Source organism: Chinchilla lanigera, unplaced genomic scaffold (assembly GCF_000276665.1).
Source record: "Chinchilla lanigera isolate Chin_1 unplaced genomic scaffold, ChiLan1.0 scaffold00049, whole genome shotgun sequence".
NCBI classification, from domain to species: Eukaryota; Metazoa; Chordata; class Mammalia; order Rodentia; family Chinchillidae; genus Chinchilla; species Chinchilla lanigera.
Genome location: NW_004955450.1, coordinates 11,219,520 through 11,231,540, shown reverse-complemented (window position 1 = coordinate 11,231,540; position 12,021 = coordinate 11,219,520). Strand labels below are relative to the sequence as shown.

Sequence of the window (12,021 nt, the reverse complement as noted above, 5' to 3'; positions counted from 1 at the left end):
CAAGGTCGTGAGTTCGGTTCCCGGTACCGGAGAAAAATCGAAAAAAAAAACCAAAAAAAAAAAAAAAAAAACTACCCTCAATGGAAACCTAGTGGAAGAATTCAAGGGAAAAAGACTTTTCTGGTACAGTGATACCTCGGTACTTGTCGTTAATTGTTCCAGTAGGTGTGATGAGTGTGAGACAAAATTTTCTTTTGTGTCAAAATGTGTCAAGTACCGAGCTGATGAGTTTCACAGAGTCAAGTACTGAGATGTACCTGTGCATACGTAGTAGAAGTATTTTCCAAGCTGCAAGGCCAGCAGTTAGTATTCAAGTGGTAAATGAAATCTCACAGGAGCACCAATATCTCCACAGTATTACCTGTTCCCTCTTACCCATAATTTTCAGTGGCTTTTTATTTTTATGTTATTACAAATTAAACCCAGAACCTGCATGTGCCAGGCAAGTGTTCTGCCACTGAGCTACACCTGACCCTTTTTTTATTTTAAGGTAAGGTCTAAGTTGCCCAGATTGGCCTTAAACTTGCAATTCTCTCTCTCTTGTTTTTTTGGTACTGGGAATTGAACTCAGGACCTTGTGCTTGCCAGGCAGGCATTGAGCTATACGCCTGGCTCGTTGCAATTCTCTTGCCTCAGCCTCCCACACAGCTGTTATTACAAGTGTGTGCCACCATGCTTGGCTTCTATTCCTACCCTTTTTGGAGGCTTAAGACAATGACTTTGTGTAACGCTTGATACATGGGTCGGCTTCATATTGTGCAATGACTTGTCTTTTATGTTCCCCAAAGCAACCAAGCAAACTAATGTCTGCTCACAAGCGTGGCCAATCTAATGCACAGCTGGGCATCTTGGTACATGCCAAAAACTTCAGAGGCTGAGACAGGAGGATCACAACTTCAAAACTTGCTAGGGCAACTCAGCAAGACCCGTCTCAAAATAAAATAAAAAGAGCTGGGAATTTAGCTGTGGCGGAGTGTTCGCCTAACATGTGCAAGGCCTTGGGATCGAGTCCCAGCACCACCCCCCACCCCCACCCCTAAGGTGCTATGCTGAATTTCCAGACTGGAGATTATGAGCTGTGGTTTGGAGGAACTGCTGTATTTTAAATTTAGAGCCCTGGATTGATTTTTATTAGTTAATATAGCTTTAACAGCAGTAGAAACTATTAATAATTTCTCCCCACAAGAAAGCCACAAGCTGATTGTGGTTTCATACACCTGTAATCCTAGCAGTCGGGAAGATGAGGCAGGAAGATCGATGCAAATTGGAGGCCAGCCTAAATTATACAGGGAGACCCTGTTTAAAAAAAAAGACCTAAAAAGCAAGCCAGCCTGCAGTTGGCTCTTCAGCTGTGGTGACGGCCAGCAGCAAGCCCCCCTGGAACGGACTGGGCCAGTGATGCCGAGCCTTTCAGAGCTTTCAATGATAGCAACCAGCTGCTTGTGGCACGTGTGGCACAGCTTTGCCGTCACAGGACTAGACTCTAGAGCAAACCACTGGCTTTGCTCCCCAGGGGACCAACTCCTGTGTCTTGGTTCCCTTCCAGCAGACTCTGATTGGATAACCGGAAGTTCTTAGCACACTAGAGTCATAACTGGTCCAAGACTCCCACGCACATGCCTCTGAATGCTTCTCCTGCAGGCTCTGCCTGGGCACGACTCTCACCCGACTCTCTTACTCTGGCCTGGCTCTGTCCACCTGTTCCTGGGCTGTGCTCGTTTCTCTACCATCCTCTCCTTTTGCTATAGCTCCTGGCTCAAGTCTCGCTGTGTCTATCAAGTCTTCCCTGACCATTCACAGTGACCTCGTGCCCCGAGCCTTCTAGGAATGATATTGTAATTGTGCTGGAGAACACCTTGTCCTTTCACACGTGTTTGTCTTTTCTCTCCAGCTCGATGGTATCTAAGCTCTTTGGGGAGACCTTGGGACACCCTAGCCTTCCAAGTAGAGGGTTGGATAACCATAGGAAGAGCTCAAGTGTTTACAGCTGGGACTGTATGACTGACACCTCACAGAAAAATTTAGACCACGACAATGTCAGATTATACAGACATACATTTGCAAAGTGACCAGGTCAAACGCGCTCACTGAAACCCTAAGCCTGCGAATCCTGTCTCCGTAAACCCTACTGTTATCTTTGATACATCCCTGTGCCCAGGGAAACTCTTGTAGATAATGCAGTCTGGACATGAGGACTCAGGAATCAGTGCCCAACCCAGTCATCGAAGAGAAACAGTGAGGTCATCAGAATACACCAGGTTGTCTGTCATCCCTCGTACAGGTGACAAGCCCATGCGTGCCGGCAATGCGGGGGAGTTACACCCGAGACTGCACAGACCAACCAGGTCAGGATCATCCGGAAAGTCTCCGGCAGTGTCCAGGAAGAGTCAGCCAGGGGTCCTACCTTGTAGCAAGAATGTTCCTCATCAACATGCACCTTTTAGGACCTCTCCTTCCACACCCCATTAGACCTTCTTTTTAAAAAAAATTTTATCTCCCCCCTGCTGCATTATTCCTAAAAATGCATTCAAGGGGATTTTTTTCAGAACAGAAAAGACAGGGTCCAATATCTCCATCAGCTGAGTTAGCCCTTGGCTCACTACACTTACAGAATAAAGAAAAAGACAATAAACAAAAAACAAACAAAACAACCCCCGAACAACAGAAAAACGTCCATCTCTCCCTAAAGAAGTTGTTGTCTATTTTGAGACTCCTACTCTACTGGTGGAAGAAGTAGTTGAATCAGAAAGCAAAGTCACTGATGTTTCCAAAGTATCAAGGTTAGAAGCCAAGCTGCAGAGCGGGAGACTTCCTGGCAACACCACTGTCCTTGTCAAGGTGTACGGAAAGACAACTGGTACCTACGGGACTGAAACAGCAGCCTGGCCTTTTCACCTCAGTCCCTCTCCCTCTGATCACATCTGTTCACACTGCTCTGGGAGAAAATCCAGCTAACCTATGAGATAATCTGGGATACTGTTCTGGCAGGAGGAGGCAGTGACAAAGGGGGTGGATCTGAAAGGAAAGAGGACTAGATTCCTTCTTGGGAACTGCTGCCCCACCCCCATCTTGTGGACCTAGCTCCCCAGTCAGGGTGGTTCTGGCATAAGGAGACAAGTGGGAGCGAGCCAAGAGTCCTGAGGCGTATTGTTTGGCTTTGCCACTCCCGGCCTCCTCTGGTCCGCTCCCCTTGCATGTGGACTGGAGAGAGGGACTCACCACAGGTTGAGCATTTTCAGGCAGCTACAGAGTATGTAGAGAGAAAAACACAGGAAGAGAGAGAGAGAGATATTAGTCCACGGAGATGAGATGGACGCAACTCCCTGTGAGCCATGCAAACATGCAGTACGTGTCTGTGTTTAGTTTCTTCCTGTTGAGGAAGGGTGAGATCCCCACGGTAAAGTGGAGGGGTGGGAGGGGGATCTCAGGGGAGTCAACAGAAGGACTGAGGGGAGCACTCAGCATGGCCTTTCTGGCAGCTTCCTGGAAGGACCCTGCCGGTGTGAGTAGTCAAGCATCAAGCTCTTTGAACTCTTTGGGTCCCACATGATGTCCTCCGTGCAGTGCTCATACCCCTGTAGTCTGAGGGAAAAAGAAGCCCCTAGCTTTCTACAAGTCCACTATGGCTGACCAAAGTAGCTAGTAGTTAGCTCTTCCTCTAAAGGCAAAGGCTCAGGAGACACTTTATCTCATCAGAAGATGAATCAGAGGGAGGAGGACCCTTTCTCCAGGTATGGCTGTCAAAGAAGGATCTAGATCCTCTTCTTAGCACTCAGGAGAAATGAGGTTCACATTTGATAAATTATATTTAAAATTCAGATAAGTGAAATTCTTATGGTCTTACTATAACAAAAATCAACCAAAAAGCTACCCGTCCTCACTAACCTTTCAATTTAACAAGGACAACCTTCCAACTAAACTAGAGACACATTTTGTACACACAGCAAAAACTAAAACCCTGCTATTTCCTTCCACCTTCCACAGAACAAGCTGGACGAGAAATCTAGTACCTAACACTCAGAAGCGAAGATTTCTGTCTCCCCAGTATCCAAGCCAAACCGCAATCGCCAACAGCCCCCTCACCCCGCAGACAGGCTGCACGAACACATGGCATCACAGCTGCGGACAGTGAGGGGCAGACTGGGGTCCCTCATGCTCCTCTAGCTGTGACTTCTTGCTATGAACATGATCAAGCAAGTGGACACGTGGCTACCCCCACTTGATCTCAGAAGGCCAAGAACAATACATGGAGGTACCTGCCAGTTTCCTAGGCAAGATGAGCTGGCGGCTCACGAAATCAGCAGGGGGCATGGCACACCGAATGCTGCACGCTTTTGCCTAACATCTGATCAAATGCAACTGCTCCCTTCTGGTTTCTGCACCTTTCAGAAGGCCCCAACCTGGAGCTGGTGGCCAAGAGGCACAGTGGTCCTTCTTGCTGAAGGAAAGCCTTTCAACTCTTCTGACCGGCTAGAGTTACATTACACCAGAACAAAGTACACCAGACTGAACTCTGTGTGTCAATGGCCCCCTATCTCACACACAGGACACAAATACCACACTCACACACACAATTAGTACACATTTACCAAAATGAAATGAGATGAATGCGTCCAAAAAGTAAACTTGTTTAGTGCATATCGGAAGACTAAAGCCTGTTTGATCTTGGTATTCAAAGTAGACTCTAAACCCAGAACTGAACTTCTAAAAGGTAATACGTGAACTTGAACTGTGAGTCGGGCAGGTGTGAGAGTACGGAAGGCTGTCTTTCAAGAAGAGACCCTGTGCAGTAGTATAGTGGTTCTCCACCCTGGTTGCCTATTAGAATTACCTGACCTTTAAAATCTTTTGAGGTTCAAGCCACCCACCAATAAATTCAACCAGAATCTCTGGGACAATGCATAGGTGCCTGTATTTTTTTTAATATGCCCAGGTGACTCCGCAGTACAGCCATGGCTGTGAGCCCACAGAGCAGGACCACTGTACTCTTTACTGGGGAGAATGAATACCATTAAAATCTCCAGAGTTCCCTGAGAACAGGGAAAAGGTTTCCTTACTAAAAATGCCCTCCTGCTGGTCTCCCTCACAGGCCACCCAGAAGAGCACCTGAAGCTGCCGACGGGCAGCACGGGTGCCAGGGGAGACAGTCCAGGTGATCCTGGGCCTTTCATCTGCTGAGTGGAAATCCTCAAGCCCTGACTTTCCAGGGAAAAGACTTCCTGAAGGCGATGTGAACTCACCAGACAGACGGGTGGGGGCGCGCACTGAGCACAGCCACACCAACTGCACCCGACACGAGGTCTCGGCAGGCCTCTTCCTGATCTGCAGGCTGCCTCAGGCTGCGTTCAGGCTACGTGGGGATTTGGGAAGCCACTGAGGGTGAAGTGTCACACTGCCTGTTTCAAAGGCAAGTTACTGGGACGTCCTGAACGTTCTCAAAGGTCTCCCATAGCAGGGATGACCAACAATTACTCACGATGTCCCTGTCTCTCCCTACCTGACAGCTACATCTCAGTTTGGAATGGGGAAAAGGGGAAAGAAGTAGAAATGCTGCTTTTGCGGGAGAATCGTTAATTATTTCACCTTCCACCCCGGATTCTAGGAGTTTAAACACAGACCATGCGGAGAGCACCATGGGGCCAGTGGTATATGCAGGGCAAGACACACACATGCAGAGAAGCAGGAAGGGTGTGAGGTGACCGCCTCACCTTCTTTGGATTAAGGTTGTCCTTTCTTTCCTTCCCAAGACTCACTCACAGATGCAGACTGTTTTTTTGCCTGACTTATTTAGTCTGAGTCCAGAATCATTCAAGAAAGAGAAAGAGAGACAGCAAAATGGCCCTGAGACCCTTGTTCCAGTGCTATACAGCCAGAGCTGTTGGCCAACAACCAGAAAGTTAATGCCACTCAGCACGACCCATAGTTTTGTCTCTGCCTCCCACAGGGAGTAAGAAGCTCCAGGGCCTCAAGAGGCTCATGGCTTCCATTCACCGTAGCTCTTGTAATTCTTTTAGTTTATTTACTAAGTCTTCTGTCTGGTGTAGTCTAGCAAAGTGAGACTATCTTTCCAGAAATCCAGCTAAAGAAAGGCAGCAGCAGCCGTAAGGTACCATGCAAAAGACAAAACAGTCAAAGGAAGAAGCTGTGGACACAAGCATGAGGAATCCAGTCTGAGATGAGCCGTACACAGAGAAGAGACACAGAAGATTTTTCAATCCATGACCCAAGAGCTCCCTTGAAAGGCGAACGTACTTAGCTTCCTCCACTACCTCCACCTCAGCATGAGCGGTGATTGGTGCATTGGAGTGGGCTCCTGCCGTGTCGTCAACATTCAGCTCTCCATTGGTTGAGCTAATCACCTGAAACAGAAGGACAGACTGTGACAAGCGCCATGGCAACACGAGGATCCTGTGGGCACGAGAGCAGGTCACTTAAGGGAGATCTCTAGCTTAGGACTGGCCTGGCAGGACCTGGGATGTTTGTTTTCTTGGGTTAAGAGGTGAACTGTCCTAATTTAGGGAAGGTTCCCAGACTCTTACCATGTGAGAATACAGAATTCAAAGGTATAATCACAGAACGATGATTCTATCTTCCATACTGAGTGACTACTTTGTGTCAGACACTCTGCTAAACATTGTATGTGTGTATAAAAATTCAACCTTCACAAAAAAACCCTGAAATAGCACCTGTCACTTTCTTTTTACAGATAGAAATGCTAAGAAATGACTCAAGCAAGGGTTAAATTAAAGTCTAGGGACTTCCATGAGGAAAACTTCTAAAAATAGATTTTTTTCATGCTGCAAAAATGTGTACAGTATTTTTGTTTTAATTTAAAGTAACTGCACTGCTGACTTCTAAAGGTAAAATCACTTTGCTCTTTTGCATACGGTGGGGAAATTCTACTCAGTTTATTATGCTGTAAGTATATGGACTCAGTAATGACAGCTTAAAAAAAAAAAACCTCTGAAAGCCGGGCCGGGTGGCATACTCTTTTGACCCCAGGACTGTGAAGGCCCCAGGAGGATCCCAAGTTTAAGCCCAGCTCAGGCAACTTCGCAAGACCCCACCTCAAAAGTAAAACAATAAAGGTCTGGGGATGTAGCTCAGTGCAAGGGCTCTGGGTCAATCCTCAGAACTGGAAAAAAAAAAATCTGAAAAAGGAAACAAAAACTGTGCATCAGAAAGTAGAAAGAATCACGCTTTCCTTCAGAAATGGCTTTGTGGCTCTCATTACTGAAGTTACTCAAACAACAACACTGCCACGTCCTCTCTGGCGAGAGGGAAAATGGTTCGGAAACACTTTCCTTTGGAAAACCAGTCTTATTTCAACGACCTTTATTTCAGGCTCATTGTCATCCCACTTCTCAGTGATGGTCCCCGAACTGTAAGTGGAGGCTCTCCTGTCATCTGGGTAATGTGGACCCGGTCATGCTTCTCTTGCTTGTACAGCTGCTTCAGTCACCTGGTTTCATTTCCAGTACATGATTCCTGATTTATGTGGGTGCTGGGAAGTGGGAAAAGAGACCCCGCTGGACAAACCATTCTGCTGTTAAAGACCTTGGCTGAAACATGGGAGAGAACCATAGAATAGGATAAATGGTTCAAAAGGGATATCCTTGGGTAAGTAGCTTCTGTTTGAGTCTGTTCTTACGGATTTTGAGAATTACACAAGGAACCTATGAGCTGCGGACATACAACATGCCTTCTCCAAAGGCTGAGTAGGGGGATCACAAGTCTGAGCCTAGCCTGGGGAACTTTGTGAGACCCTCTCTCAAAAAGGGCTGGAGATGTAGCTCAGTTTTAAGGCCCTTGGTTCAACCTCCAACACACACACACACACACACACACACACACACACACACACACAGGGGAAAATCCAGTGAAGATAAAAAGTTGAGGAGACAAGGTTTAGAACAGAGAAGAGAGAACTGCCCTAACACTATACCGGTTTCCTTAGGACTACGTTTGCTTCCTGTGGCCACATTCTGACTGCACATCAGTATTAACACTGAGTTCATTTTGTGAGCACAAGAGTTACAGGGGAAAAAAAAAAATCAGTATGTTTTTAAATAATTCAGAAACTAGCTAAGATTTATATAAAATTACTTCTACCCCCCCACAACCTTTTTTTAAAGAGGTACTGGTGATTGATCCCAAGGCCTTTGAGTTCCATCTCTGATAGGGTTTCACTAAATCTTCCTGAACTGGCCTCCTGCATAGCTGGGACAGATGCTAAAATTGTACCCAGTTATACACAACTTCTTAGCTTCTACTACATGCGTGAAGCAGAAGTGTCACCGTGAGAATTACCTGGCGACTCTGAGTCATGGTGTCTGTTCACAGTGTTTCATACGGCTTGTACCTTCTCATTTCTCCTCCTCATGAACTACTACTCTACCATAAGCCATGTCCTTAGGCACTCACAGGAAGAGACCACCCCTATCTTACGGAATAGACATCTGCACCACTGAACACCTGATCTCAAATGACTCCGGCACAGACGGAAACTGTATCACCAGTTATCCGCCCATAAACTCTAAGTGCACCTAAAACATGACTCAGGGCTAGTGGCTACAACGCTGGGCCTTTACAGCATCACAGAATTATTTCAAGTTGGAGGTAGTTTGCCAAACCACTGCACTGCTGTCTGGATTTGCACTGGAACAAACACTACTGTGACAGAAAGCTAGATTCCAGGCCTAGCTCTAAAATCAACATCTTCTGTGAGGCCTGTTTTCTGATTCCGTAAGACAGGGCAAATAGCCTTATTCTTATATTAACCTCATAATTACTCAGTTAAGTTCAAAGAGGTCTAGGTAAGAGACCTGAAAAAGTGTAAAAACCTTATGAATGCAGGGCTGGGGATATAGCTAAGTGGCACAAGTGCCTGCCTGGCAAGTGCAAGGTCCTGAGTTCAATTCCTCGTACCCACAAAAAAAATGAAATAAAATGTCAGAAATATTCTTAAAAACAAAAACCTTATGAATGCAATGAAATATCTGTCTATCTATCTATCTATCTCAGTTCACACACTCAATTTTCTCCATGATTCTGGCTGCAAACCAAACTGGACAAGAACCAAATCAAATTTCCCTATAAAGTCAACATTGAACCTAAACATTGAATTTGATTTAGTTCTCATCCAACTCAGTTTTTGACCAGAATCAGAAAGAACTGAGTCCTTGAACTGAGGCACCACTGTACATATGCACACATATTTGCACAGGGTCTCACTATGTTGCCCAGGTTATTCTCACAGTCATGGGCTAAGGCCTCCCAAGTACCTGGCGTTAACACCCATGCTAGCGTGTCCAGCCTGAATTACTATTCTAAATATAGCACTGTTGTAATTTTGCTTTTTAATTTTTAGTGTAACTTTGTCCAGAAATATGATTTCTTGAGGAGAGGAGGTAAAAAGATAAATAAAAAAGAATTAAGATGTGTTAGGTCCAAATAGTAACTCCCCATGATGAATGCAATTACTATATACTACAAACATGTACTAATTAAAAATTTTTGAAAAAATAAAGGTAAAAAATGTATTAGCCAGGCCTGTGGACGCATACCTGTAACCCCAGCACTCTGGGAGACCAAGGTGGGAGGGCCCTAAATCTGCACTTAGCCTAGGGGAGCAAGGGGCTCAGTGATATTCTGTCTCAAGATAAAAAGGGCTTGGAGATGTAGCTCAGTGTGAATGATCCGTATTCGATCCCCAATACTGAAAAAAATTTTATTTGCATGCCCAAAATATAGACATTTATTTTGTTACAATTAATATTAATCTCACATTCTTTTGGCTATATTACACCAAACCTAAGTAATTAGTATCTTACAGGATTATCTGTAAGAAAGATCAAGGTGCAGTCCTGTTTTGACTTTTAATCCTTAATACTGGTAATAACCTTTGTAGGAATCTCAAAAATTTAAGTTATTAGTCCCACTTTTCAAAATCTCATTATGGGGCCGGAGATATACCTCAGTGGCATAGTGCCTGCCTGGCACGCGTGAGGGCACAAGTTTGATTCCCAGTACCACCAAAAACAAAAAAATGTGATTATGAGGAAAACTCAGAACTGTGTACCACAGTGCACAGCTGTAATCCCAGCACTTGGGAGACTAAGGCAGGAGGATCGCAGCAAGTTCAGGACCAGCCTGGGCTACAACGTGAGTTTAAGGCCAGCCTGAACTGCATAATGAGACCCTGTCTTGAAAGACACATTCTTAATTCCTATGCCCTTGCTGGTCCTACAGATTTCTATGATATCTCCCTATATATTTTTAACAACTTAACAGCAATCTTTTGGAAAAAGAAAAACATAGTATCTGCTTGAATTGAGGCCTTCCACACAGAGAAGCTGGAGAAAATACTGGAAGGATGCGCATCACGGATCTGCCCATTAACTAGGTTGGAACGGGAATGTTCATGTGTTTGCTCAGAGCAAACTCTCCCATCTGTGCCGTCTACGTTCCCTTTGCAGCCACAGCATTGGAGGCCATCCAGGTGAGGCCACGCACTTCATCACATGAATTCCATGGAGTGAGATGACTTGGAAGTGTGGGGCTCTGGTGAGCTAGGAAGGTGTTGCTGCTTTGGTCTGCAAAAAGCATAGCCTTTTAGGAGTTTACAAAAGTTGATGCCAAAAATAGGATAAGCCCAGAGGCAGATGTGAGGAACAGCAGAACTTTGCATGACACAGTGTCGGGGAAATGGTACCAGTATCCTCTATCCAAGCGTCAAGAAAACCGGCAGAACATAGTGTACAGAGCAGGCACACTCTGATTTGCTTGGACTTAAAAGACAGCATCTCCCACTGGACAGACAGTAAGAACACTATCTAAACGAGCACCCCTGTGTTCCAACACGTCTCCAACAGACTATCCTGTCAGGATACGCCGATGAGGTGCTTTCCTTTTAAGATTATTGTTTAAGCCAGGTGTACTGGTGCAGGCCTTTAATGTCAGCTACTCCTGAGGCTGAGGCAGGATAGCAAATTCAAGACCTGATTGCGCAACTTAGTGAGATTCTGTCTCAAAATAAAAAAAAAACAAAAAAGGCCAGGAACGTAGCTCAGCATTCCTAGGGCTTAATCTGCAGCACCCAAATCTTATCTTTGTTTTTTATAATTCTAAAGCATGTTTATTATTTTTAAAAAGTATACAACATACTTTTTTAAAAAGTATACAACTTTTTAAATATTTTTAAAAAGTAAACAACATAAAAAAGTACAAGTTTTCAGTAGCACCAGCACACAGAAATGAACAGTGAGATCACGCCAAGTCCTCCAGAGCCAGGGCTAAATAGGAAGCATTTTAGAATCTGAGAGCTGGACGATCTCTGCTCAAACTACTCAGCCCTGACAGTGCAGTACAAGAGCAGCCACAGATAGTACACGAAGAAATAAATGTGGTTATTTTCTAGCAAAACTTTACTTACACAAATAGGCTGAAGGTGGGATGTGACCCCTACGCTGTTAGTTCTCTTATCTGCTTATATGAAGAGTGTGTATCCTCAAAGACACAAATATTCTCAAATACTTATAAAAATAACTTGTGCAAGTTTTATATACTGTTTTGCAACTTGCCTTTTTCATGACATATCTTGGACACTTTCCCAAACACCCAGAGATCTACCTCTTTAAACTATACAGAATTATGGTATTTGTTTAGTTAATGTTTAGCTAATAAACATTTCGTTGCCTTTGACTTTCTGGACTTATAAAGAAGCGGGCAATAAACATTCTAGAACTGCACTGTTCACATGTGGCTACCATGCACCTGAAACAGGACTAATGCAACCAAGACACTAAGTTTTAAATACACATTAGATTTCAAAGACTTTGTAAAAAAAAAAAAGTACAATACCTCCTTAACGGTTTTTGTTTTTATTTTTTGTCTTTTTGAGACAGGGTCTCGCTATGAAGTTCAGGCTGGCCTTGAGCTCACTTTGTAGCCCAGGCTGATCTTGTACTTGCAACAGTCCTCCTGCCTCAGCCTCCTGAGTGCTGGGATTACAGGCGTGCG

General features: G+C 44.8%; 1 protein-coding gene across 1 annotated transcript in view; it reads right to left on the bottom strand.

The window, feature by feature from the left end:
- The window catches only part of Csnk1g1 (casein kinase 1, gamma 1), a gene marked incomplete in the record, with an annotated part of 150,627 nt that overhangs the window by 7,687 nt on the left and 130,919 nt on the right, over window positions 1-12,021 (bottom strand). Inside the window, 1 exon segment of the mRNA XM_013518865.1 lies at window positions 6,253-6,359. Coding sequence (XP_013374319.1) covers window positions 6,253-6,359 — 107 coding nt within the window.